The 27055-nt window shown below is 44.7% G+C and overlaps 1 protein-coding gene across 2 annotated transcripts in view; it reads left to right on the top strand.

Annotated features, from left to right (window-relative positions):
- Positions 1–9053, top strand: part of QSOX2 (quiescin sulfhydryl oxidase 2) — a 252134-nt gene extending 243081 nt beyond the window's left edge. For both annotated transcript variants that reach the window (XM_086921012.1, XM_086921013.1), the window contains one exon: positions 6855–9053. In XM_086921012.1, coding sequence (XP_086777138.1) covers positions 6855–7408 — 554 coding nt within the window. In that variant the 3' untranslated portion in view covers positions 7409–9053. The remainder of the gene's footprint in view (positions 1–6854) is intronic.
- The last annotated feature ends 18002 nt before the right edge of the window (positions 9054–27055 follow it).

Below are 27055 nucleotides of genomic sequence, written 5' to 3'. Positions count from 1 at the left end.
ATGCCATTTCTGCCTCTAATGGTGGCCCTGAGTATTCATTCTGAGCAGTGATTAATGAAAGCCGCGTCAGCTCAGATGTAGAAGAGATGTTGGCATTGAGTTTCTTTCCAGTGCAATGATCAATGTTTCTAATATGTGCCTAAACCTGGGCATTGCTTTTTCAGGATTTTTACAGGCAGGCTTTTCTTTTCTTCTTTAAAGTGTTACTGTCAGTCAGTCTCAAAGATAGTTCACATGTTATTGTTCCTTCATTTACATCAACAATTAACACAGAAATGAAATAACAGAATTGAATACCAAGAGTGAATGTTGTCTCCACACAGAAAAATAGTTTTGTTATAGTCTTTTAATTTAGTTTGATAGCTAACAAGTGGAGAAGTGTGGCTCAATGGTTAGAGCGGTAGACCCTGATGCAGAGGTCTAGCCCGGGACCACGGTTCAATTCCCCGCCTCGGCGGGTCTTGGGCTCAAAATTCCACGGACCTGATAATTCTCGCCTCGGTGCCTATTCCAATCATGGAGTCCCACTCTGCAACTCTGGGCAATAGCTTGCTTAATCTCCACAACGTCCCTCACAACGCTAAGGATGCCTGGCCTCCACCTTGGGGGTGCCCAGGAGTGGACGCCTCACAGGGAAAGCCAGGATGGGTTCCATAGCGGTATTCGTACAAGCGCCTTGAGACCCTTGTGGGAGAGTAGTGCGCTATACAAGTATCAAATTTACAAATTTATTTACAATGCTTCTTTCTAGGAAGAAAATGCCCTGACTCTGAATCCTACCACAAGTAACTGATGGTGTAATTGCTGCAGACTTTGGGTGATTCCTTTCTTCCCAGAAAGCCTTTTCAAGATATAAATCGGCCCATATCTAGCTTCCTAAAGGCGTGATCGTAACTAATCTCACACTTGTATAAAACGGTAATGGAGTTTGCAGAGTAAAAGCATTCTCCAGCATTGGGTCTTACGTAGCTTTATATGATGTGCAGTTATCCACCATTGTTAGGACAAGGAGTATCCAGTACGTTCAACTTAGCAGTAACAAAATAATTATTATAATCTACAAGTTCAAGTAGGGTATAACGCCTACTCCCCGAAGGCCAGCTTAATATGTTCTATTGCATGTCTCATGTTGGGGCGTTTTAGGATTGAGCTTTGCCCGTTTTAAGCGTTTCCTGGTACATCTATCAACATTTTGAGAATAATTTTAGTGTTGTAGCTAAGTGAAAAAATCTCGTTGTTGGTAAGGCTTATTTTAAAATGTACATTCTCTCTGGGTATTTCCTCCCAGCTACGACGGTTGAGGGGTTTCCTCTCCGGTACTTTGACCCGACTAGTAGGCCAGGGGAAATGTTTTGGAATGAGCCTTTTGATACTTGATCCTAACTCAATCTTTTGCCATGTTTTATCTCTCCCAATTGGTGAGGAAGTGTTAATTAGCCCCGTAAAGCTCTAAAAAATGTCTGTACTCCATTCACATAACTTTTCCACGGTGAGAGGAGATCTGGAATTTGTAAATGTTGGTTCCCGAGTGCCCATTCTCTGCCGACAAGATTCAAGAAAAGAAAGAGTGTTTATTTGTGTGCCTCAAAGGATGAGAGGGTGGAAGGCGGCTCCATCCTTTAGAAAATGTTGCCCTCTACTTCCATGTAGTTACTGTGGTTTAGCCTGTTGGTCCCTAAATAGGTTGCATGAGAAAAAGTGGGTTCTGTGAAGATCCTTTTATCACTTCCGTTGGTGATTGCTGCATTGTCTACGGTTTCTTCTTTGACCACAGCTTTGTTGACCATGCTTTCAACACGTACTCTTAATCAAAATGCGTGTTTTCGTTCTTGCAAATGACTGTGTGCAGACCCATGCATAGAAAAAATCCTGGAATGCGCTTGTGCACCTCCTAAGCACTGTTGAGCTCTGTTTAGCCTCATTCCAGTGAAGTGTATCTCTTCACTTGTCCACATAGTTATTTCCTGTGCCGCCAATTTTTTTTCACTTTTCTCTGAAAGAGAGGGCACGTTTGCAAAGGTTGATGCAGATGTCCTGCTTATACATATCTACATACTCAGTCTTTCTGTATTTATGTACCATCCCAGATTGCGTAGGAGCCAAACTTCCCAGTACAGTCTTGTTGCTGTTGGGTACTAATCTGTTCTCACTACGTTCCGCCCTTCTACTTTTCTCTGGGTTACCTAGTTCAAAAGATCCCAAAGCCTAGTGGGCTTTCATTTTGCATCATATTAGCTGTGTGTAAGTCCTAAATAAATGGAACCCTTACCAACCAAATTCCAATTGCCAGTGCTCAAAGGAAATCCAACATTCCTTGATGAAGAGGACAGCCCTCTTTGGCTAAACCGGAGTACTGCATTGTGGCATACAAAGGCCTTTAGAACATGCTGGCTGCTGCCAGTCTGCAATGGGTTCAAAACGCAGGCTGCCTTTACTGTCAAGCTAAGACCACTTCTGGTCTACACCGAAAGTCTGCATTCATACCATATGGTATAAAGGATTCAAGGCAAGGCCCTACGCACGATGCATACAGCCTTCTGCCAGTTTTTCCTGTACAACCCTCAGAAGCTGCCCCCACTAAGCCCCAGTCCGGAACCTTTGTTCATCGTTGTCTTAAACCATCAGCCAAACGAAAGTTGAGGAACCATTTTTTTTCTTAAGAGTTTCATATAGCGCAAACTAGACCCGGGACATCGGGTATCAGAGCGCTTTACATAAGCACCAGTTTTGTCACAGATGGACACGTTCATAATTTTTGTTAGGCACGGGGAGATTAAGTGATTTGCCCAGAATCACAGGATGTTGAGCATCATTGCCGAGACTCGAACCTGGTTCCCCAGCTTCAGGGTCAACCACTCTAGCTGTAATGCTACAAGCTCTCCCAACCATTAACAGAGGGTCAGGGCCCTGAACACCCAGGGCCTAATATTATTGAACAACTTCAATTCAGCCCCGAGAGCCCAAAAACCGCCTTCAGTAGGATGCTAAAAGCCTAACTCTTTAAAAAGACATTGGGGCAAACTCTAGGTCGTGTTCCTGGCGTAAGTGAGGAATGCTAATGTGGCCAAATGTGCTTCTTTTCCATCTAATGCAAAAACATGACTGATGGACCAGTTGCTAGAATAGAAAAATTTACTCACCTGTTACTATAGTTTTATTGCATTAGACTCTTTCAATTATTCACTTGTGATGTTGAAATGTATTGCTTTCGTTCTTTCCATGCTTGGAAAAAAAATCTGGATGGCTATTGAGGCATGAGAGTTAGACTTTTAACTCCTCGTCGATTGAATGGCGTCTAGACCAATATAGGTGAATATACCTCTTAGAGAAACAATGTATGACTTTAATCCTGCTAAATTTAAACGGGATCCCCAGCCTGGTTATAGAATAAAAATGATCACCTAAATCCATGAGAGATATCTCATCTGACGATCTAGTCACAAATATCACAATGTGACTGTATACCAGCTGTATGCATTTTATAAAGTTATGTCAGTTTTGTATATTTCAGTAAAATGCATGCCTTTACCACACATGCCTTTACCTCTCATGGTAAGTACGATAAGGTAAGTAACACTCATATTTTTTTCTTTTTGGGGGAAAACTCTCCTTTAAAAAAAAGACTCCTAACCACCCTTTTCCACTACCTACCAATAACATTTAAAAATACCCTAATCACACCTAAACCTCATAATTACCGATACCATCCTTTACCACTACCCACCCCATAAACCCAGAATTACCCTCCCACCTTTTACCATTACCCACACCTAAACACTCATATTATTCTTGCCACCCCAGAACCTTCATATTACCCTAAGCACCCTTAACCGCTACCCACAGTAAACCCTAAAATACTCTTACAACTAATTACCTATACCTATCCTTGAATGCTAAAATTTGCTTTACTACCGCATAACCCTAAAATTATACTTACCACCACCCACCCCTACACCATAACATTACTTTACCACCCCTACACCATAAAATTACTTTACCACCCCTAAACCCCAAAATTATCCTAGCCCCCCTTTAACTCTGCCCACCTCTAAACTCTCAGTATATATTTATTTACCTTAACAATACTTATCGTGCTTGGTAAATGCACACAAACATACCTGCGTGGTAACGGCACTGCCTGGTAAAGGCAGCATTGTAAAGGATGTTTCCCATTGCATACATTATAGTCTCTTATTTTTTTTCTCCCCTCCTATTAATATGACCTTCCTATGCAGGTTCCTCATATTTTTAAACGGTGTTCTCCGTTCCTATAGCACTGAGGCTTACTTTTATGTAACTGAATTTGCCATCTTTACTACCCACTCTGAAGATGTAAGCTTCTTGCTGGATTTCTTAGTAAAATCCCTTTCCCAAAGCTAGGATCTTGTTAATCTGGAATACTGTAGGGGTGAGCTGCCAGGCTGCGGAGAGAAGTAGTTACAGTAACTGTATGACATGTTTCATGGGTGTCAGACTGGTAGATTTGTTTATTCTTTGTAACATCATCTTATTTTTCTTCTTCTTGTGAACAGGCTAACAACATCAGCCTACTCATTTTATCCAAAAGTCTGGGTAGCCTTTGCTGTATTTCTTTTATAGTGCTAGCCAGTCCTGCTGTTTGGTGTTTGACTTAGAGTATATGAGCTAATACTTCTGTCCACTGAGCTGACAGATATTCTTTACCAGACCCCCATTTGGTTCATTTCCTTTTTTGTCATAGTTTCCATTGTTTAGATTCTATTGTATAGCAGTGAAGATTCCTTGTTGTGTTTTCATAAAATATGTTATCTTATCCTGCATCCCTCAAAATCCCTCCGTCTCTCAATATGTAAGTATTCTTCGACCGTCTCCCGGTGAGGAGGATTCATCGTTCTGTTGTTGCAAGTTGGACTTGCATCCTTAGAATTACTTTTGGCCCTTTTCTCTTGACTGATGTATCTTCTTGATGAATGCACTTCTGCTCCTTCAGTGTCCCACCACCATTCTTGATGTAATGATTGCTCTTGATCGGAGCATATTCTGTTCTCTACATTTTGTGTTCACAAGTTCTAGACATGGCAAAGTGATAATAAGGAGTTTTGTAAATAATAATGTGTTTTGTAAAGCGCATTGTTGCGTCACAAGACGTGTCCCAGTGCTGCAGTTTCATATCCTCTGTATCCAGCTACAAAAACTGAAGTGCCTGGCTAGATGGATCTAAAAAGACAGGTTTTCAGTTTTTTACGAAACAAGATTTCTGTCTTCTCCTGCCTGAAGAAGAGAGGTAGTAAGTTCCTCATTTTGTTGCTGATAGTAAACTAAGTGAACATCCTCCTATGTGAGTTTTTTTTTGTTTAATTCTTGGGACGATTGTTAGCGAGGTGTTCGCTGACCTCAGATCTTTTAGGGTTAGGGCAGTAGGCAGAGATCAGAGGGTGGAGGTATCAGGGATATTTACTATTCAGAATTCTGTGGTAGTAGCAGAGGGCCTTGAACGAGATTCTGTAGAAATTTTTCAGTGATTTCAAGATCCCAGAACACTGTCCTGCTAGGCTTATGATTTGGCTTTCGAATGACGTTTTCGAATCGAACCATGAGCCTAGATTTTTTTTTACTTTGGGCGTAGAAAGAGGTCCCAAAATTTCAGGTCACTATGCCGTAGATCAGATGGATGGTTGTTTCCAGACAATAAGAATCTCAGTTTTACCCTTAATCAGTTTAAGACCGCTAAAGCTCATCCAAATAGCTACCTCTGTCAGGCATGCTCGCAGTCGTTACACTGATTCTGCTGAGTTTTGGGACCAAGTCACAATTAGCTGTCGTCAGCGTACGACACAATAGTGCATCCATACCGCTCTATGATATCAGCTAGGAGGCTCATGAAGTGAGTTGACCAAAGTGGACATTTGACAGTTGTATTACTCCTGGAAGCTGTAATGAAAGACACGGTTCCTTCAAATCCACTAGACGGATAAGCTGCTCTATCAAAGCCAATCCTAGACTGGTTTATTTGTGCTGAAAGTCATCAAAAATGGCTTTGTAGTAAAAATCAATCTTATCCGGTCATGGCTGGGATCTGAACTTGAGTTGGTTTTGCTCACTGCAGACACCTTTGAATCAGTGCTTGTGTTGTGTTTGTTACACTAAAGATCACTTAAAGGCATGAGTGAATCACCAAGAGTCGATGACTTTCAGTGCCTCCGATAAGAAGTGATGTTTCTTTTCACCACAGTACGGTGGTCTTCTACACATCCTCATTTTGCGTCTATAGTGGTTTAAATCTACTATGTCATACGTGTGCTAATTTTCATTTTTTATTATTGGACCTAATACAACGCATTCAAAATCCTCATAAACCTGATGTTAAACACCTTTACATTTCATTTTAAGCATGTTTTAAGACTTGGATGCTAAAAATTCACAACACATTTTTCTTATGCCTGTAAGGGTTGAGTTTATATATTTTGTGTGGGTTACTGTGAGTTTTCTTTGGATACAGTTGCCTTTGTGTGTCTGTGTACATGTACTTCATACTAGGTGTTGTCACCTGTTCAATTGAAGGGCAAGGCTTAATCTTCAAATGGAATTACTAGTGATGGAATGTCTTTGCCACGCGTTTACGTACTCTTTGTGGCTAAGCATTCATATTTTTTTTACCAGGGATTGGGAAAACACACACTAGTAATTTTAATTTTCTGTATTTTTTCTTCGATGGTCACACAAGAAAAAGCAGGTGGTTCGGAATTGCTTTAGAGGGACCCTACTAATGAAAACATGTTACTTGCATTGTAGCAGAAATTGCTGTTTTTGTCTCTTAATTGAAGTAACAACCTTCAGCTTGTGCATTGAACTATGTTGTGTACTTTACTACCCAGGTGCCCCCAGCGAGGATCCCAAGTTTCCAAAAGTTCAGTGGCCGACCCACGATCTCTGTCCCTTGTGCCATGGAGAACAGGAACCACACAGCTGGAATGAAGCAGAGGTGTTGGCCTTCCTGAAGCATTTCTACAGCATCGACAATGCGTCCGACCTGTTCACAGTAATGGAGATCGACGAGAAGCAGTCTGAAAGCATGGCGGAGGACGAAAAAAAAGACGAAACCTTGAAAAAGAACCAAAGTGGGAAGGACAACAATGCAGTCCAGGATTCCAAAGATGCTTCCCAACTGAAGCCTGAGATCCCGGATAAATTAGTGCAACATAACCATCTCGGCCATAAAGACAACAGTAAATGGGGAATAGAAAAGCTGGCTGTGCAGGAAGAGGATAAAAAATCGATCTCCTTCTTGGGGATCGGGTTTTCGAACATTGACATGAGCCTGTGCGTGGTTCTGTATGTTGCCTCCTCTTTATTCCTGATGGTCATGTACTTTTTCTTCCGAATGAGATCCAGGAGATGGAAAGTTAGATATAGCCGTCCATATGTGTAGGACTTTTTTTATCTTGACCCAGTTTTTTTTCTTTTCAAATGGCATTATCACCCTATCCAGAACATCTGTGCCAGATACCAGCTTTAATATTTGTGGGTGCGTGTGTTTTATAACCTGTTCATTGCTCTCCTTCACTGACCCTCATCCGAGGTTGCTGTTGCCTACTTCAACAATTACTGTAGAGTTCAACGGTTTGACTACACACTCAAGCACCTTTTTAAAAAATATTTATGAAATACAAAAAAATACAAGAAAAAAACTCAATTGTGAAAAAAACCCAACTTTTTTATGGATCAGTGGTCCGCTTCGGTTTTTGGGCCATATTGTAAATTAAAAAATAAATCCTGTTTGAAGAAGCCACAATATGCTCAACATGTATGCAAACATTTTATTGCTGCAATTTTCTTTTACCCTGCCTTTGTTTTAGAAATGGTGGTCTTTTTTTTTTTAATTTAAATGGCCATTTTTGTAGTCATTTGTGGTTTTGCTTCTTTTTCCAAATATTTTCCTTCCTGTTTCAATGTTCAGTTAAGGATTTTTTTTGTGCTTCTCATGACCAAATTAACACAGTGGACCAATTCCCTTTTGGGTTCTACCCAATTGACAGCAAAGCCATTGGAACAGATTGTTGATCTGCTTCCTCTCCAACTTTTCACTGATCTATCTTCTGAAGAGTTTTTGGAACTCCATCCCATGACATTCCAAGCGGAAAGCGTCCAAGGAATATTTTTAAATGTACTCTACTTTTTCTTGTTTCTTTTGCTTCTAAAGTTTGCCCATGGCAGTCCCCCTCTGCTCCCACCTCATAAGATATTTTATTTAAGCTTCTCATTTGGAAGATTCTGATGGTGCTGCTGTTTCTTCTTCAGAACAGAAACTATCAATTATTTATTTTTGGTGGCTATTGCAGCTGTATTTTATTTTGAAGAAAGTGACTTTGACTTCCGGGTGTTTCTTTCTTTGCCTATGATCACAGCAAAGGATGTGGATTTGCAGGGAGCTTCGGATCTTTCCTAGGCCAAGATTGGGAGAGATTTTGCTAATCTCTGTTGGACTGATGGGAGGTGGGGGGTTGGGGAGCAGGAATAAGGCTGGGAGAAGGGTCCTTGATATCTCTTTCACGCTGTCATTGTCTGTGCATGTTTATAAGCTGCCTTGGTAATGTTCAGGCATTGTATAAGTGCAGTTTTCATGAAGGAGTCTGTACATTTTCCCCATGGTTCAGAAATGTATTATAATCCGGTTGAAGTTCTGAAGAGGGCGTACTCCCCTACTAATTCCGATATCTCTAGATTTTTGTAGCAAAGTGCCAAAGCTTCTTCTGGACCATGAGTCGCCACCCAAGAGAACTTCACAGTGGTCTTCAACTTGAGCGATCGTTATTACATAGCACCACTGTACATCCGTGTAGGAGCTTTTGAGAGGCACAAACCTTTGTTCTCCATTAAAATGTAATAAGCGGGGAGCCGAAAAGTTTTGCTGGTAATACGAGAGCACCTTTTGCTAATTCACCTGCTAGATGAATGTGTGACTGTTATGAACGGAGACTACTGTGAAAGGGATTCAGGATTTCTGTTTTGGGGGTGTTCTCTGTGGGCTTTGTATTTTTTCATTAATATGTGACAAAATAAAAAGTATAATTGTCCTGTGACATTACTATATTATAACTTTTTTGCTCATGGTAGGATTTGGGCTGGTGGGAGTAAGGAATCTCGCAGCAGTGATTTGTGCTCTTATCAGTCAAATGTGATGTGTTTGAGATACTGCTGCTCCATAATAGGCCGTGCACATGTGTATTAAATGTTGTGCGGGGTACATTCATGTCATAGTTCAGGTCAGTGGACCCTGCACTACCTCCGCTTGCACTGATGTAAATATTTGCTCCAGTTTCAGTATGTGAGCATGGATTGTTTACGCTTTCTTTAGATTCAGTGTTACAGAGGTGAGCTCAGTTTATCTTTGGGATGGACCTTGTGTTCCATGTGGACAAATGTCAAAGGAATAGCGCTCTTAAATTGAGCCACAAACCACTGCAATAGGTGTAGTTTCTGCTGCATTGGATTTTCTAACCAGGGTAGGGGAGCCATGCAGATGTTATCTATTCCTTGGTCACATTGCATGGTAGGACCAATACTGTTCCCCGATCTTTGAGATTTGGTAACATTTAGTAAAAGGCAAGCACAGAACTCCACTGAAGCATGGTACAAAATGGACACCGGTTTTGTGTTGCTTTTCGATTTAGCCAATATAGCCTGTATTTTACAATTTAGATTCCCCAAAAGGAAACCTCTGGATGTTGCCTGTCTCTCTATCACTAAATGAGTATAACAAGTTCTCAGGAAACCTTTAAATGCTGCCTGCCTGCCTCTCCATTTTCTAAAGAAGTTTAACAAGTTATTACGAAACCTCTAGATTACTGCCTGTCTTTCCATCGCTACTACACGAGATAGGTCTTAAGTTATTGGGTGCTAAGTTGGCCTCAAAGTCACTGGCTCATGTCAGGATTGCAGCAATATTGTCCAATAGTTATGCGAGTAAATTTATATGAAGCTGTGTGATTAAAAAGAACAGTAAGAATTCTATACTATGAATCTATGTGATCATTTGTGCATCTCATAATGTGAATAATTCTCGTGGCATGTTGGTCGGCAGTCTTCTATCACATACTGGTCATTCTGGTAAAAAAGAAAGCAAAATGAGTGCTTTTTTTTAAGTTCAGAAAGATTTTATTAAATTTTAAGACAAAAGGAAAAAGAATAAGTACAATACAAAAAAGAGGAAGGAAGTTAGAAAATGAGTGCTTTTTACAAGATTTGTTTTTTATTGCTTTTACAATATGTTATATCTGCATTGTATTAGCTCGTTAGCGGTTATCTTGGATTAGCCCGAATCTCCTTAAAAGGAGAATTACAGTTTCAGGAAATGTTAATAGCACAGTGTTTTACTTACAATGATAATATCCTTATTATATCAGTAGTCTAATTACAAAAATGTCTGTAGAATATTTATTTTCTAAAAGTGATGTTCTCGTCACATGTTTTAAGAAGGATATTGCCTAGCATTTGCAAATGCATTTTCTATTTGGACTAATAACATTTAGATGTCTATTTATTTAGAGAGATAATATTCTTGGGGCACCATTTGCATACATGGAAAATAATTCCTATTAAAACATTGTGTGTGCTATATTGATTTTCTGTTCAGGTTTATGTCCATGATATATTATTTGTTATAGGAATAACACATTCTGTAGTAGGGGATCTCTGTGTATAGTCATAATCTAGTGAATAGTCCCGCCCATGTGCGTGGACCCCGGCAATCAAAAATAATCTCTTAAGTTGTCAAATCATTCAGAACTGCAAAGACACTTAAGAGAGAATTTAAAGACAAATAATGCAGCCTATATCCACAGGCTACACTGTCCAGTACTTCAACTAGAAATTCCACCAAACAAAAACCACACACAACACAGCCTGCCCAGTTTCTTCCATAAAGAAACTTGCATCTACCAGTAAAAAACTCTGGAATGATCGAGAGGAAGGCATGGACAGACAAGCCCCATAGGCTGCCATTATGTGGCTTAAATCGGATACTGTGCCTTTAAGAGAACTTTCCAGAACTTCTCCCAATATCCCAGAATGCACAGCAGGTCCCTTTTACTTTCAGTTCTTTTTTCCGGCACCTGCTAACAGGACCCTGGCATTGAGCTCTCCCTTTTTCAAGGGTTTATATTGGATTTTTGTTCACTTTCTGATAAAAGTGTTTGCAGTTTATATTTCTTGGTCTTTCCCTTCACTCCTGTGTGTTTTTTCAGGCTTTATAGGGCTCTAAAATGCCTGCTCTTTTCGACAAATGCCCAGCATGTGGAAGGAAGAAGTCCAAGACTGATCCGCACGACATCTGCATTATCTGTCTCCCTGAAGCACATGTCCCTGAAAAATGTGACATCTGCCAGAACCTTTCAGCGAGGACCCTGAAGGACAGGCTGAAGATTAGCCTTCAAGGTCTAGAGGAGAGACGACTGCAGGCTGCAGGTGGGTACGGGCAGGGTGGGAAGGTTCCCTCTGCCTCTGCTGAGGCCTCTGGGGGCCTCCCCAGAGGCAGGAAGACCAGCAAACGGTCCCGGTCTCCGTCGGTGTCGATTGCATAGACGACGACGTCGAGAGGGATGACAGCGGTGTGTTCCCCATCTCCCCAGGGCTCCGGATCGAGACGGCGTGAAGATTCGACATCGAAGAGCCTGGGTAGGCCTCAGTCGAAACCACCGTCGTCGGCGTCGAGCTATCGGCGTCGAAGGAGAAGCGACAGGCGTCTACGCTCGCCGTCGAGGCGATACCGCTGGTCGCCGTCGAGAAGACGGTCGGCGTCGAGGGGATCCTCGACATCGAGGACCTCGAGAAAGCGGACGGCGTCAAGGAGGAGTTGACGCTCGTCGTCGAGAATGGAGCGGTCGACGTTGCGGAGGCGAAGTTCGCCACCGGAGTCAACATTCGACACCGGAAAAGCGCCGCTCGGAGTCGAGGAGGAAGAGATCGGCATCGGAGTTGTTCCTACTCCCCTAAGTGGCGCAGAAGGAGTTCTGGCGCCAGAAGTCACGCTGAGTCTGGTGGAGGGCGCCGGAGACGGCAATCACCCACTGGAGGGGCTGGTTCGCAGTCCCCTCCTTCGAAGAAGTCACCAGGCTCGGTGTACTCGGTGGTATATACACCACCTCGGCCGAAGGCTCCTCCTCCTACCTAAGGAGGATCCTCCCGTCAACCCTCCTCTTCCACCACTTCCTCCCTCAGGACAACCACCACCACCGCTCCCACCATATGGGCCCGCCCCTCGGCCGGAGATACCTCCTGTTCCTCCGCCGAGGTCGGTGTCACTGCCTCCTCTTCCTACACCACCTAAGGGGACTCCTAGACCAAGACCCCAGGATAGGCCACGGAAGACTCTTCCACGGAAACCAGCGGAGCGCCCACGAACTGGGAGGTCGCGCTCTCGCTCCAGGAAGAGGGAACGGTCACGCAACAGGTCATCCACGCGGTCGAGACGCCGCCATAGGAGGCACAGGTCTCGCTCTCATTCGAGGTCCTCAGGGACTACTCTCCGACTTTGTCGGGGTCGCCGGACACAAGGGTGTCGCCAGTTGATGATCTAGTGGCCTTTCACGATGTCCTGTTAAGAGGCGCAGTAAAATTGGGCATCTCCTTGACGGTGCCCACGCCCAAGACATCGGTAATTTTCAAGACACTGCACCAGAAACACCTGTCTCGTCCACTACTGCCACTGGTGTCTGGCCTGGAGGAACCGGCCATGGACCTTTTTCTCACCCCGGCGGTGACTAAGGCGGCCCCCTCGAGACTACAGAAAAAATACCGGGCTCCCAATTCGGATCCGACTTTTCTAAGGGTGGAACCTCCGCCAGATTCTGTGATAGTGACGGCGACTCGCAAACAGCATGCTACCACCCCGTCATCCACAGTCCCCCCAGACAAAGAGTCTAGATGGATGGATTCGGCTGGAAGGAAAGTGTGTGGAACATCGGCGACCTCTATGAAGGCTGCGAGTGCCACAGCTGTGTTGGGACGCTATGACCGTGCCCTCTGGGACTCCCTCCAGCAGTTTGCGCAACACTTGCCTCGTGAGAAGAGGGAAAAATTCCAGGAAGTGTTAAATGAGGGGATGCTGGTGGCGAATCAGATTATCAGCGCTGCAGCCGATTCGTCCCTCTTGGCGGCGCATGGCTTTTGTCATGGGATTAACCAGTGACGACATGCCTGGCTCCGCCTTACGTCACTGAAACCTGACGCACAGCAAAGGGTTGCCAGTCTTCCATTCTCTGACAAAACCCTATTTGGGAAACATGCGGATGATGAAATGGCCCGCATGAAGGCGGAGGCCGAAACACTCACGGCTGTGGGTCTAGAGAAGCCCAAAGAGACAAAGAAATCGTACCGCCCGTTCCAAAGACGGTTCGGTGGACAGGGCAGAGGGCGTGGCCAAGCTTCGGGACAGTCACAGCGACAACAGCAGTTCCGAAAGCCGTTCCAGAAACGCCCGAAGGGCAGAGGCGGCCAACAGTCGGCACCAGCGACCAAAGGCCCGGCCGGGTCTAGGCCCTGAGCACTTACTTCCCCCGGATCCATTACCCACTCCGGTAGGGGGAATCATTCAATTTTTTCTGGCAGAGTGGAGAAAAATTACTCAGGACAAGTGGGTGCTGAATATTATTTGCAATGGATACAGTCTTCGGTTCACCAGCCCGCCTCCAGCGATTCCTCCGGTCAGCTCGCAGTTTCAGCTGCGCGAGCTTCAAGCGAAGGCCGATATCCTGTTAACAAAAAGGGCGATAGAAGATGTACCTCTGTCTCGGAGAGGAAGAGGTCTGTACTCGCGGTTCTTTCTGGTTCGCAAGAAGGACAAGAACGAGTTCAGGCCCATTCTGGACTTGAGACAGCATGCAAAACTTCTCCCTGCGAATCCACTTGTTTGCTTGTCGCATCAGATTTATCCTCTGTTGCAACAGGGAGACTGGCTATGTGCTATAGACCTACAGGATGCATACTTCCATGTGCCCATTGCACACAAACACAGGAAGTTCCTGCGATTCCAAGTCGGCGCCAATCATTATCAATACACAGTACTCCCATTCGGACTAAAGTCTGCGCCGAGAACGTTCTCGAAGTGCATGGCGGTGGTAGCAGCACACCTGAGGAAGAACAAGGTGTTTGTCTACCCGTACCTGGACGATTGGTTGATCAAAGCCTCCTCCTTCTCGGAAGCTCGAGCACACTTCCAGAAGACGTGCGTTCTCTTGAACAAGCTGGGGTTGCACATCAACATGTCCAAGTCTGTCCCGACTCCGGTCCTATGCATACAGTACTTGGGAGCCTCCAACAATACGCTGTCAGCAAGCGTGTCTCCTTCGGAGGAGCGACGATTATCACTCCTTCGGAAGGCTCAGGCTCTTATGACCACTCCATCTACAACAGTGAGGACAGTGTCTTCTCTACTGGGATCGATGGCCTCTTGTATCTTCCTGACGCCACACGCACGACTGCATATGAGACCGTTGCAAGAGTGCTTGGAGGACCAGTGGGATCAGAGGAAAGGATCTTGGGACGACAAGATACGACTGTCTCTGCATGCTCTTCAGTCGCTGAAGTGGTGGTGTTCAGCGGAGAATCTCCTCAGAGGGGTTCCCTTCCACAAGGACATTCCCATGCAGACTGTCGTGACGGATGCTTCTCTCCACGGGTGGAGGGCGCACTCCGGAGACCTACAGATTCAAGGAACGTGGTCCCCGATGGAGGCCACGTATCACATCAATTTCCTGGAACTCAGAGCGGTTCACTTGGCACTGAAGGCCTTTCTTCCGTCCTTTCAGACCAACTCTCTGCTTGTACAGACGGACAATACGACCACGATGTATTACCTCAACAAGCAGGGGGGTTCGAGAAAACGCACTCTATCACAGGAGGCGCAGGCGATCTGGCACTGGCTTCTGGCCAGAGGACTGACTATAACGGCTACCCATCTGCCAGGTGTGCAGAATGTTCAGGCGGACGCACTGAGCAGACTGATTCAGGAAAACCATGAATGGGTCATAAACGACGAAGTACTAGGAGAAGTCTTCGCAAGGTGGGGGACTCCAGACGTAGATCTGTTCGCCACCGCCGAAAACAGCAAATGCCGAGACTTCGCCTCCAGATACTACCAGCAGGGGGACGCTGGGGAACGCGTTATGGATCAACTGGTCGAACATCTTTATGTACGCTTTTCCACCCATTCCCCTGATTCCGGCGGTACTCCTCAAGCTGGCCCGGTCCAATGCTCGGATGAAACTCATTGCCCCGGAATGGCCCAGGCAGTGGTGGTTCACCGATCTGCTTCACCGGTCTCTCCTTCCTCACATATGGCTGTCGTGCAGGCCGGACCTTCTCACGAAGTTCGGGGGGCAGATGTTGCACCCCGACCTCTCGTCTTTGAGTTTGGCGGCATGGCTCCTGAGATAGTGCAATATGGCCATTTGAATCTGCCCGAAGATTGTATGGACTTACTGAAGGAGTCTAAGAGACCTTCCACTCGGACCTCCTATGCTTACAAGTGGAAGAGGTTCTGTATCTGGTGCCAGTCCAAGAACTATGACCCGACGACGTGCAAGGAAGAAGTCATCCTTCCTTACCTTCCACATTTGGCGCAGTCTGGACTTAATGTTCATTCCATTAAGGTTCATCTTGCTGCATTGACTGCCTAGCTGCATTGACTGCCTACAGGAAATGCCCTTCACAGACTTCTTTCTTCCAGATCCCTGTGATCAAAGATTTTTTGGAAGGCTTGAAGAAAGTGTTCCCTCCTGTCGGGCTTCCTTCGCCTTCATGGGAATTGAATGTGGTGCTGTCCAGATTGATGAAGGAGCCTTTTGAACCTGTTCATAAGGCTTCGTTGCAGCACCTGTCCTAGAAGGCGGCGTTCTTCGTGGCCATTACATCGGCCCGCAGGGTGAGTGAAATTCAGGCGTTGTGTTGCCAAGAACCTTATACTGTATTTCATGCTGCTAAGGTTGTTATGCGTACTCACCCTAAATTTCTTCCCAAGGTTATTTCTGATTTTCATGTCAAACAGACCATAACGTTGCCTACGTTTTTTCAGAATCCTTTATCTCCAGCGGAAAGGTCTCTACATTCCCTGGATGTTAGGAGGGTGTTGAAATTTTATCTGGATAAAACCAAAGATATTCGTAGGTCAGACCAATTATTTGTCAATTATGGATCGGTCAGGACGGGTCTTGCTACCTCTAAGCAGTCCATCTCTAGGTGGATTGTGTCCTGCATACAGTTGTGTTACCAAAAAGCTAGTAAGACCTTAGGGGGTAAACCTAAGGCTCATTCCACCAGGGGAAAAGCTGCCACGACAGCTTTACTCCGTAATGTTCCGATTGCAGAGATCTGCAAGGCGGCCATGTGGAAGTCGGTTCATACCTTTGCTAAGCATTACTGTCTGGACACTGATGACAGGGCAGATGCTCAGGTTGGGCAGGCTTTGCTGCAGAATTTGTTCGCACAGTAGTGGTGTTAATTTTCTTCTCTCCACCGCCGCTTTGGTGTGGGGATGGTCTTGCCATTCTATTCACTAGATTATGACTATACACAGAGATCCCCTACTACAGAAGGAGTAGTTACTGTCCTGTAACTCCAGTTCTGTAGTAGGGGTATCTCTGTTATAGTCGTAAGCGCCCGCCCTCCTCCCCGGTGGAGAAAGATATTCATGTAAGGAATGCTACAGGTCTGGCGTGCTACACCTTTAAAAAGAACTGAAAGTAAAAGGGACCTGCTGTGCATTCTGGGATACTGGGAGAAGTTCTGGAAAGTTCTCTTAAAGGCACAGTATCCTATTTAAGCCACATAATGGCAGCCTATGGGGCTTGTCTGTCCATGCCTTCCTCTCTATCATTCCAGAGTTTTTTACTGGTAGAGGCAAGTTTCTCTATGGAAGAAACTGGGCAGACTGTGTTGTGTGTGGTTTTAGTTTGGTGGAATTTCTAGTTGAAGTACTGGACAGTGTAGCCTGTGGATATAGGCTGCATTATTTGTCTTTAAATTCTCTCTTAAGTGTCTTTGCAGTTCTGCATGATTTGACAATTTAAGAGATTATTTTTGATTGGCGGGTCCACGCACATGGGCGGGACTATTCACTCGATTATGACTATAACAGAGATACCCCTACTACAGAACTGGAGTTACAGGACAGAAACTACTCCTTTTATACCAGTAACTAGAACAATTCATGGGCTGCATCAATATGAAAAATAGTGTTCAAGATGTGTGCTGTAGATACACAAGTCCACGATCTAGTTTTTGGCTCTGATGATTGCAGGTTGTTTTTGCTCCAAGAAGTTTTTTCTAGTCACGAGGTTGTGTGACTACTCCTCTTGGTAATAATACGCAGGGTCATCAACGCTATCTTAAGATTGGTTTTTTTCCCGACGACTGGTTTGGATGTAATCTCACACACTCCTTTGAACAATCTTTTGGTTCTCATACAGATCTCTACTCGACACTATTGTCTCGATTGCATAGTTTGTTGCGTCTGAGAGCCCACCTTTTTACATAGCAGGTCTTCGGCTCGCTGTCCCGGCCGGGCTCCCTTTCTCCATTTCTATGTCCTTCGGAGAATGACCTGCTGATGGAACTCCCTCTATTCCGCTTCTGTCCGGAGTGTCATTCTAATTACCCCAATACCGACCAACACTCCGTGTGTAACCTATACCTCTCACCGGATCATCATGAGGGCACCTGTGAGGTCTGCAAATCTTTTTGATCGAAAAAGACCCTTCGAGATAGACATGCTGGATGCCAAGAAATGCAGCGCAGGCAAGCGGACATTGCCCTGGACATCTTCGGTCGACAACAGGACGAAGACAAGGAATGTTGATTGGCACAACAGGATTCACTCTCTATTCACGATTTTGATTGAGTTTCAATCTGATCTGGACTCAGCCACCCTGCAGCCGGCACAAAAGCATCGGACGGCGAGTACTACTACCCAGATCCAAAGCTCAAATCTGTCTCGACCGGAAAATCTGCTCGCCGTCTGCCACTGTAAAAAGGCCATGGCGCGAACTGAAAGGTTGAATCTGAAGCCCTGCCCGCTGGCTCAGCTCCAAAAAGTTGGCCTACAGCTGGGGCCTCCACCTCTTCATGTCTGGGCCTACAGAGTCTCCACCTTTAGTATCGACACCAAAACAAAAACTGGTTATTTTGGATCTGACAGTAGCTCTGCCTAAATCGAAGCTCCCTCCACCGAAGTCTTTTACTTTCGGATTGAAGACTCCACTAGTGCGATCCTCGATGTCATGCCAGAAAGACTCGACCCAAAGCAAAAAACGCTCCAAATTCGACATGGAACTAAGAATTGTACTTAAGCCTGCAAAAAAACACAATCTTCAAAGAAACTTTAGATGCTCCTCTACAGCCTTCAAAGAAAAAGGGTGCTGCAACAAGTCCTTTGCACATTCCTTCTCCAGCAACATCACCACCATCCACTCCACCACCTCACTCACCAGCACCATCTGAGCCAGGTGACCTATTTACCCATAATAGATGATGAGGAGGATATACCACAAGACATGCACCCAGGGGATGCCTGGGATGATTGATGCTGATCCTCAAGGGGATAGAGGCCCTGATCTCCATCCCACATGGTCATTACCACCTAATGACGCTCCTGCATATCAAGATCTCATAGCAATGGTAGCAGCTTACCATCAGGTTTCCTTGCATAAAGATACAATAGAATAGGACTTACTTTTTGAAACCCTAACACTCAAAGGAAGGGCACAATACGTACCACTCCTAAAAGGCATGGTAGGCCATATAGAGGACATTTTTAAGGACCCTGTCAAGTTGAGTTATAACCCCACGTATTCACAAAAAATATAAGGCTGCATCATCCGATCCTATTTATATTAGAGGTCAATTAACCCCAGATTCCCTCACGTCTAATGTAAGGAAAAGAGCCAATTCTCAAACATTAGGAGAGGTGCCACCTCCGTACAAGGAATCAAAATTGATTGATGCTTCTGGAAAATGGGTAGCTGTCCAAGCATCTAATCATTGGCCCATAGCTAATAGCCAGGCTCTTTTAGCTAGATACTATAGGGCCCATTGGGACGAAATGGAGGGCTCTTCCAATACCTAGCAGAGTAATACAAAAAAAGCGGGCAAGACAATGTAAATGAAGGTAAACTTACAACTACCACCTCCATAACGTGTGCCTTAGATGCAGCTGATACCACTTCTAGGGACATAAATACTAGCATTCTATTGCGTAGATACGCAGGGCTTTGTATCTCGGGATTCAGGTCCAAGGTACTGCAGGCAATCTTACACCTACCATTTGACAAAGAACACCCTTGAGGACCTCATATGGATGCAGCCCTAGAAAAAAATGAAAACGGGTGCAGATGTCGCAAACAACCACATATTGTGGGTCCTTTCGTAGGCTTAACTATAGGCAAGTTGCAAGATTAGCTTCCTCTGACACTGGGGCAGTACGTGAAAATCGGGGACAAACCCCTCGTCCAAAAACATTCTACAAAGGCTCCTATAGAGAAAACCATTTTAAAGGAAGAGGTCAGGGAAATAATATCCATACCTCAAACAATAACATCAAGCATTGACTTCGATACCATTTTCCCAGACAACTTAATACCTGTTGGAGGTAGTCTTCAAAACTTTCAACTAATCTGGAGCTCAATCACAACAGATCGATGGGTGTTGGATACTATTCAACATGGCTACTATCTGAATGAGTTACAACTCTTCTAATTAACCCACCTCGCAAACATACACTATCAATACAATATCAAATGCTCCTTCAACAGGAAATAGCAGCTATATTACAAGTAGGAGCAATAGAACCAGTTCAAAAACTATTTCGAGAAACGGGGGTATAATCGCTATACTTCCTTATCCCCCAAAAAGCTGGGTCTTCACACCCCATTCTCGATCTCGGAACACGTCCGTTTGGTCACTCCTCAGGAAATTCTTCCATTGCTACAATAGGGAGATTTCTTGACCACCCTGGATCTAAAGGATGTATATTTTCACATACCCATCCATCCTGCACACAAAGTGTCTCAGGTTTCAATTTGAGGGCAACCATTATCAATTCAAAGTTCTTCCATTTGGAACTGCTATCGCATCCAGGGTATTCACAAAATATCTAGCAGTAGTAGCAGCTCATCGTCGAAGAAAACACGCATGTGTTTCTAGACGACTTGTTAATAAAAGCAATCGGTCTTAACCTATGCACCAACAATACTCAATAAACTCTAACTCTTCTACATCAATCAGGATTCAGCATCAATCTACAAAAGTCAAACTTACAACAACATGCCATTCAACCATATCTAGGAGCCATGCTGAACACACACACTCAGCACTGGCATGCCCAAATCCAGACAGAATCAACAACATATTCTCATTAATTCAACAGTTTCATACAGGGCCTTTTATCTCCCCCAAAACATTTCTGTGGCTTTTGGGCATGATGGCATTCTGCATCTCGATCGTCCCACATGACAGACTACACACAAGACCTCTCTAGGAATGTCTCTCTCGTCAGTGGACACAAGCGCTGGGTCAACTTCACGATCTGGTATTGGTAGACAGCCACACACACACCACTCTCTGCAATGGTGGAATCCACAGAATTTATCCAAAGGGCGGCCGTTTCAAGACCCAGTTCCACAGATAATTCTTGCAGCAGATGATTCCCTTATGGGTTGGGGAGCTCATCTCCAGAACCTCACAATCCAGGGAGTATGGGATTCCAAACACAAGGATCTCCATATCCATCACCTAGAGCTGAATGCTGTTCACCTAGCAGTGAAAGCCTTTCTACCTCACCTACTACACAAAGTTGTCCTAATTCAAAGCCAGTATGAAAACTATGTATTCTATACAAAACATTGAGCATAGTGATACACCACAACATTCATCTCCTAGCAGAACATGCCCCAGGGACTAGCAACCAAGTTGCGCACTTTCTAAGCAGGGCGCAGCTACAAGTCCAAGAATGGGAACTCTACCACAAAGACCTTCTACCATACATGAAAGGTGGGGGTTTCCACAAATAGACCTGTTCGCAACCAAAGGAAATGCAAAATGCCAAAACTTTGCAAGCAGATCTCCACACCAACAGTCCAGGGGCACAGCTCTATGGATCAGTTGGTCATGGATATTTGCCTACGCTTTTCCGCCACTCCCACGTCTTCCATTAGTGGCCAGGAAACTACTGAAAACACATCGTGCAATGATACTCATTGCAGCAACATGGCTTTGCCAGCCCAGGTTCTCGACACTCTTGGAACTATCCCTAGTTCCGTATGAGAAGCTTCAACTCAAGCCTGAACTTCTCACGCAAAACAAAGGGGACACTAAGACACCTGTGTCTTAAAGGACTGACCCTTGCAAATTGGCTCCTGAGGTACTTGGTTATCTAAACTTGCTACAACAATGTATCGACATTCTTAGGAAGCCTGTAAACTTACCACAAGGCAATGATATGCAGCCAAATGGAAACGATTTGTTGTGTGCTGTGTGGATATCTTTGAACGCCAACAAGCCAATGTTGGCCAAGCTGTCTTAACAACTCTTTCCAAAAACTTCCACCCCCAAGGGTAAACCACTGCCTAGGAGAGGGACTGCTTTACAGCCTATACAATACATGTGTATTAACACACACTCCTCAAACGGATTATGTTACACTGGAAGCATCTGTTCTTGGCATGTAGTGCTGTAGATTTACATATGCCATCCCTCCTCGCCAAAAGAACCCTATGCAGATTGCAGTTCACATACTGTATATACTTATATCATACTATTGCATGGCCATCACTTTATCATACATCTCACTATTACCTTCTCACCTACCGACGGCAAAACAATCTGAAGATGGCATCAATAACCATGCGCAGTGTTACTAAGAGGAGGAGTCACACAACGTTGTGACTCTAAGAAAACTTCTTTAACTTCTTGAACAAAAACAACTTGTAATCATCTGAGGACCTCACTAGATGGCGGACGTCTGCAAAGCATGTGAATCTACAACACTACATACCAATGACAAATGCGTACAGGGTAAGTAACATGATCCTTTTGTGCAGACCTAAAATGTATTATTTATAACATTGAAAATACACTGGTTTTACAAACGTTCAAAAGCTGGCTGCAATATTACTTTTGGCATTTCTGTTATTCTCCCTTAAATTATCTAAGTGGCATATTTTAATGTTTCTGAAGTAAAATGTAATCCTTCCTACTGGATTTTCCAAGTGCACCACTACAGTCCTCCCATTACAAATGGAGGCTCACAGGGTGGTTAATGTGACTTTCTGTGTGAAGTTCTTCGTTGTATATGTCCACACATGGAATGTGTGCCATCAAAGATGCAAAGAGAACCTCCCGGTCCCATCAGTTTGTTTGGCAACTATGTGAGATAACCGTCCTCAGCGATTGTTCCAGTGTATCCAACCAGTTCTTTCTCTAGTTCTCTTTTTGGGTATTCATTGTTCCTTTTTTAGAGGTTGCCAGGAGATGCTGTGGACTGTACTGATAATAATGCAAGTGGCCCTTCAGTCTCGGGGTTGAAGAAGTAGAAATGTCTCCTAAATTAATTGTGATTGTATTAATGCGGAAAGCTGTGACTGGTATTTCTCGGTCCTTGTAGGGCAGGCGTTTCCAACTTCAGGACAGATCCATGCCTTGTTTTCAGGGTTACCACTGGCTATTTAAATTAATCCCATTTAGATTTGTTGTATATAAATTGAACATGTATGGATATCCTGTATATATGTGCTGAATTTGGCCCTTCTAGGCCTATGTAATACACGTTTGTTTGTAATTTACTCCAGAAAGGGAAATGAACATGTTTGAAACATGATAACTTGACAATGTATTGTATGATATTTTTTAGTAAACTGCAGGGAAAAAATTTAAAATCCTATTAATGATTTAATGATGGTTAAACATGGTAGACATTACTGCAGTTGCCTCTGCAGTTGAAGCTTCTATCTGCAGAAATAAAGTTAGTGAGTTCAGATAACTGTCCCTGCTCAAGCCTTTCCCCTTCACTAAACTGTTGGCATAAATTATATCTCTGATTTATTGTAAATGGCCCTCCAGTTGACTTTCATCTTTCTCCAAGACCAGCTGAGTCCTGTTATTGCTGGCATTCTTTTCTTCCCTACATTAAGCATCTCGTTTTAAAAGCCTTCATCTCAAATGTCTATTTTTTTAACATTGCTTTAGCTCACTTCTTGTGAAACATGGTCCATGGAGCAATGATTGCAGATCCTACTACTGTAGTGCATTCGTTATAGTGCACCATGACACACTTAGTCCTTGCTTTTGTACCATCTTGTCATGGGAAATATACATTTCAAACTTCTCAGTTTACTCTTCAGTTAGGTAAGTGATATGCCACTTCACTTAGTATTACTGCACCCGGTATCACAAATATGTGCCCAGCATTACCGATCATTACAACATTTGCTGCAAGAATGTGGAATAACACAGGAATCCGCTTTTAATCCAGTATTTCATCTTTCATAGATTTGCATGCTTGAATCCTTCCCCATCGTCGAAGTGGGGGTCCCACAGTACCATAGTAAAGCAGTATGTAGTAGTATCATAGGCTATACTGGAAATAGGAAGATTGTTCAATAGCCTATCTATGTCCTTTTAGAAAAAAAAAAACTTCAACCCTGTAGAACATTCCCTACAGAGGCTCATTTCCTCTGATTTTCTACTGCACGTCATATAAGGGAGTCTCCCTGCACCCTGCTCAGTTTTCTTCAGCTATTTGGAACATTTCACCATGTCTGATGCTTCAAAGAAAGGACTCTTCAGATCCTGCAGGAATTAGAAATTATATGTGGATGACCCAATAAAGAATGCCTTTGTTGCCTTCATCCTCCACATACTGTGAAGGATTGCAAAGTATGTTGTACTTTTTCATAAATAATACTGCGAGAAAGAGAAGCCAAGCTTTTATTAAGGCTCCAGAGCTCAAAAATGACCTCTTCAGAGAGTGACACTTCTGTTAAGCCTCTTAAAAGGGAAAGGTCTCCTGACCAAGGGACCACTAAAAACAAGAAAGCACAAAAGACTTCCCATAATGGGTTTTTTAAAATCATCCAGAAAAAGGAGAAAACTCAAACAATCTCCTCAAAAAGTGCTTCCTCAGAGCTTGCTACTCTTGCCACCAAGTCTTCAAAGTGCCTGCATACCTCGTCAGAACCAGCAATGACTAGACCTAAGAAGGTACCGCCCATGATGACTTCCCCCGTCATCGAGCATTCTACAGACGAGCACCACTGTTTTCTCCTCAACACTTGACACTGACAAAGTCCACTTCAGCCATCAATGTACCCGTTCCGTCGACTAATCTCTCCTCGTTGACTACGGTTACAAAACTAACTGTTCTAGGCATATGAGCTGCAGATTACACACTGTGCATAGATTGCCACCTAGTGTTGGGCCTGGATGTTTGCAGTTGTTTTTGTCCTGAAAAGTCTTTGGAAGTCATGGGATAGGTGACTCCTCCTTTGGACAATAGTGCGCATGGGCATCGGCTCCATCCTTAGATTGTTTTTTTCCGCCACTGGGCTCGGATGTGTTTCCTGCGCACCGTGTTGGAACCGATTTTTCCCTCGGCACACAATCCTCACCAGCTTAGACGGTATTGTTTCAAACGCGTATCCAATCTACGCTACTCTTCAACTCCGAAGTCTTCGGTTCCGGTCATCGACGAAGGCCTTCGGGCCTACCTAGGCCTCATCTTCCAGCTCATGGAAAGGACGCCATTTAAAAAGTGTCCTCAATGTGGGTCGAACTTTCCCCACACCGATCTCCATGAGGTGTGTAACCTTTGCCTCTCCCCGGAGCACGAGGCCAGAGACTGTTCCGCTTGTGCCTCTTTCCGCTCCAAGAAGACGATCCGGGACCGACTAGCTCAAAGAACAATGGCTCGCTCGTCCACTTCGCTCCCAGACAACATCTTCGAAGAGGGCGTCGACGTCCCAGAGCAACAGCAAGAACAGGGCGTCGACAGTAACTCCGTGGCCAAAGATTCAGACGTCGAGGACATCACTCCGGCGCAGAGGGTCGTAAGTAAAAACGTCAACCCCGAACCTTCCTCGACACCTTCTAAAAAGGCTGCTTTCACACCCTCGCCCTCTGGCCCGGGTGCACACTGAGACACTGCTTCCCATGCCCCGCTTTCGAGCTCGGCAAAGAAGCCTAATAAGCCTTTAGGCGACTCTGGCTCGAGTCAGCCTACCCCCGGTGCAGGCACACACCTACCGGCACCAAAAAAAACAAAGCATTGTCTTCCTCCAAGCCAGCATTTAAGCACTCGCCGCCGAAGACTAACGCCAGCATCAAAGCACCAAAACCACCCTCGGAGCCGGCAAAACCCTCGGAGCCGGCAAAACCCTCGGAGCCGAAAAAGACAAATGTTCCACCGGCTAAAGGCACTGCCAGAGAATATGTTTCAAAGCCGAAAGATCCTCACAGCTCGGTGCCGAAAAAGCCCTCGGCACCAAAGGATCTACCTCCCACAGAGGACTTATTCCATGCAGACCCTACACAGAAGACTGGTTAAAAAAAACTGGTTGACTAATTCTTAGTTCTAAAAAACGACCATTGGACACACCTGCACCTGCTCCTCATCCAAAGAAGGACATTGCAACCTCTCCACTAAGGGATACCTTCTCCTCCACCTCATATCCCTTCACCACCTCCTCACCTACCACATCACTCCCCTATACCTTCTCCTACTCCGTTAGCAGACCATGATAACAGGGATGACACAGGGGGTGGTGCAGATAGCGAGCCACCAAATCCTTCTAGTCCTCCTGGCTCACCTGACCCTTGGAATGATTATAGCACCCCAGATGTCCCAAACGTCCTACAAGACAACATGTATCCCTCCAGGCGTTCCCCACCAAAGGGCACTATGAGATTTAACCAACTAGTACATAGGGCTGCCCATTACCATGGGGTTGACCTACATACGGACCCAGTAGAAGAAGACTTCCTAATGGATACCTTTGACACTGCACAAAGGTCCACTTCAATTTTACCCATGCTTAAAGGGGTTATTTTCCGTAGACATGCTTGGTTACTCATTTCAGGTTTCAAACCTGAAGTACAAAGTGCCATCCTAAACCAACCCTTTGATGTGCAACACTTATTTGGGTCTAATGTGGACATATCCCTTTAAAAAATGGAAAAGATACCGACACAGCAATCTATGGGAGCCTTGCAGTCGCAAGCTCCCAGACGCTTCTTTCGTCGCTCATCTTACAGAGGCCCCACCAGGGGATACTCCTCACAGTCCCTCTATTTCTTACAAAGCCCCTACACAATCCACCTACAGTAGGGGCTACCAAAGAGGTGGTTACAGAGGTAACAACAATAAGGGCAGAGGCAAAACCAACAACTCCCGCTCTGCCTCCACCCCTGCCGAATGACTTCCCATTCCTTCCCCAACCACATTCCACTCTATTTGGGGGAAGACAACAATTCCTGCCAGTCTGGACCAACATCAGACCGGTGGGTGCAACAAATAATTCAGTCAGGTTACTGTCTCGAACTAACATCCACCCCCCCAAACATACCACCCAAACAGCATCCAATGTCACAAGAACATTTCATACTACTCAGGCAAGAGGTACCACCCCTCCTACAAAAAAAGCAATAGACCCAGTTCCACTGCATCAGCAAAACAGAGGAGTTTACTCCCTGTACTTTCTAATTCCAAAAAAGGACTGATCTCTAAGGCCTGTTCTCGACCTCGGACCACTGAACCTGTACATACAATCAGACCACTTCCATATGGTCACACTACAGCAGGGTCTTCCTATCCTTTTACAAAACTACTTCCTTGCCACTATAGATCTCAAGGACGCATATTTCCACATTCCCATAGCTCACAGAAAGTACCTCGGATTTGTACTAGACGGTCAGCACTATCTATTCAAAGTACTGCCATTCGGGGTCACAACAGCACCAAGAGTGTTTACCAAGTGCCTTCCAGAAGTGGCAGCGCACTTAAGAAGACTGCACCTTCACGTCTTCTCATATCTCG

Source organism: Lissotriton vulgaris, chromosome 5 (assembly GCF_964263255.1).
Source record: "Lissotriton vulgaris chromosome 5, aLisVul1.2, whole genome shotgun sequence".
NCBI lineage: Eukaryota > Metazoa > Chordata > Amphibia > Caudata > Salamandridae > Lissotriton > Lissotriton vulgaris.
The sequence above is the reverse complement of the archived record's forward strand: the minus strand, read 5'-3'. Positions and strand labels throughout refer to the sequence as shown.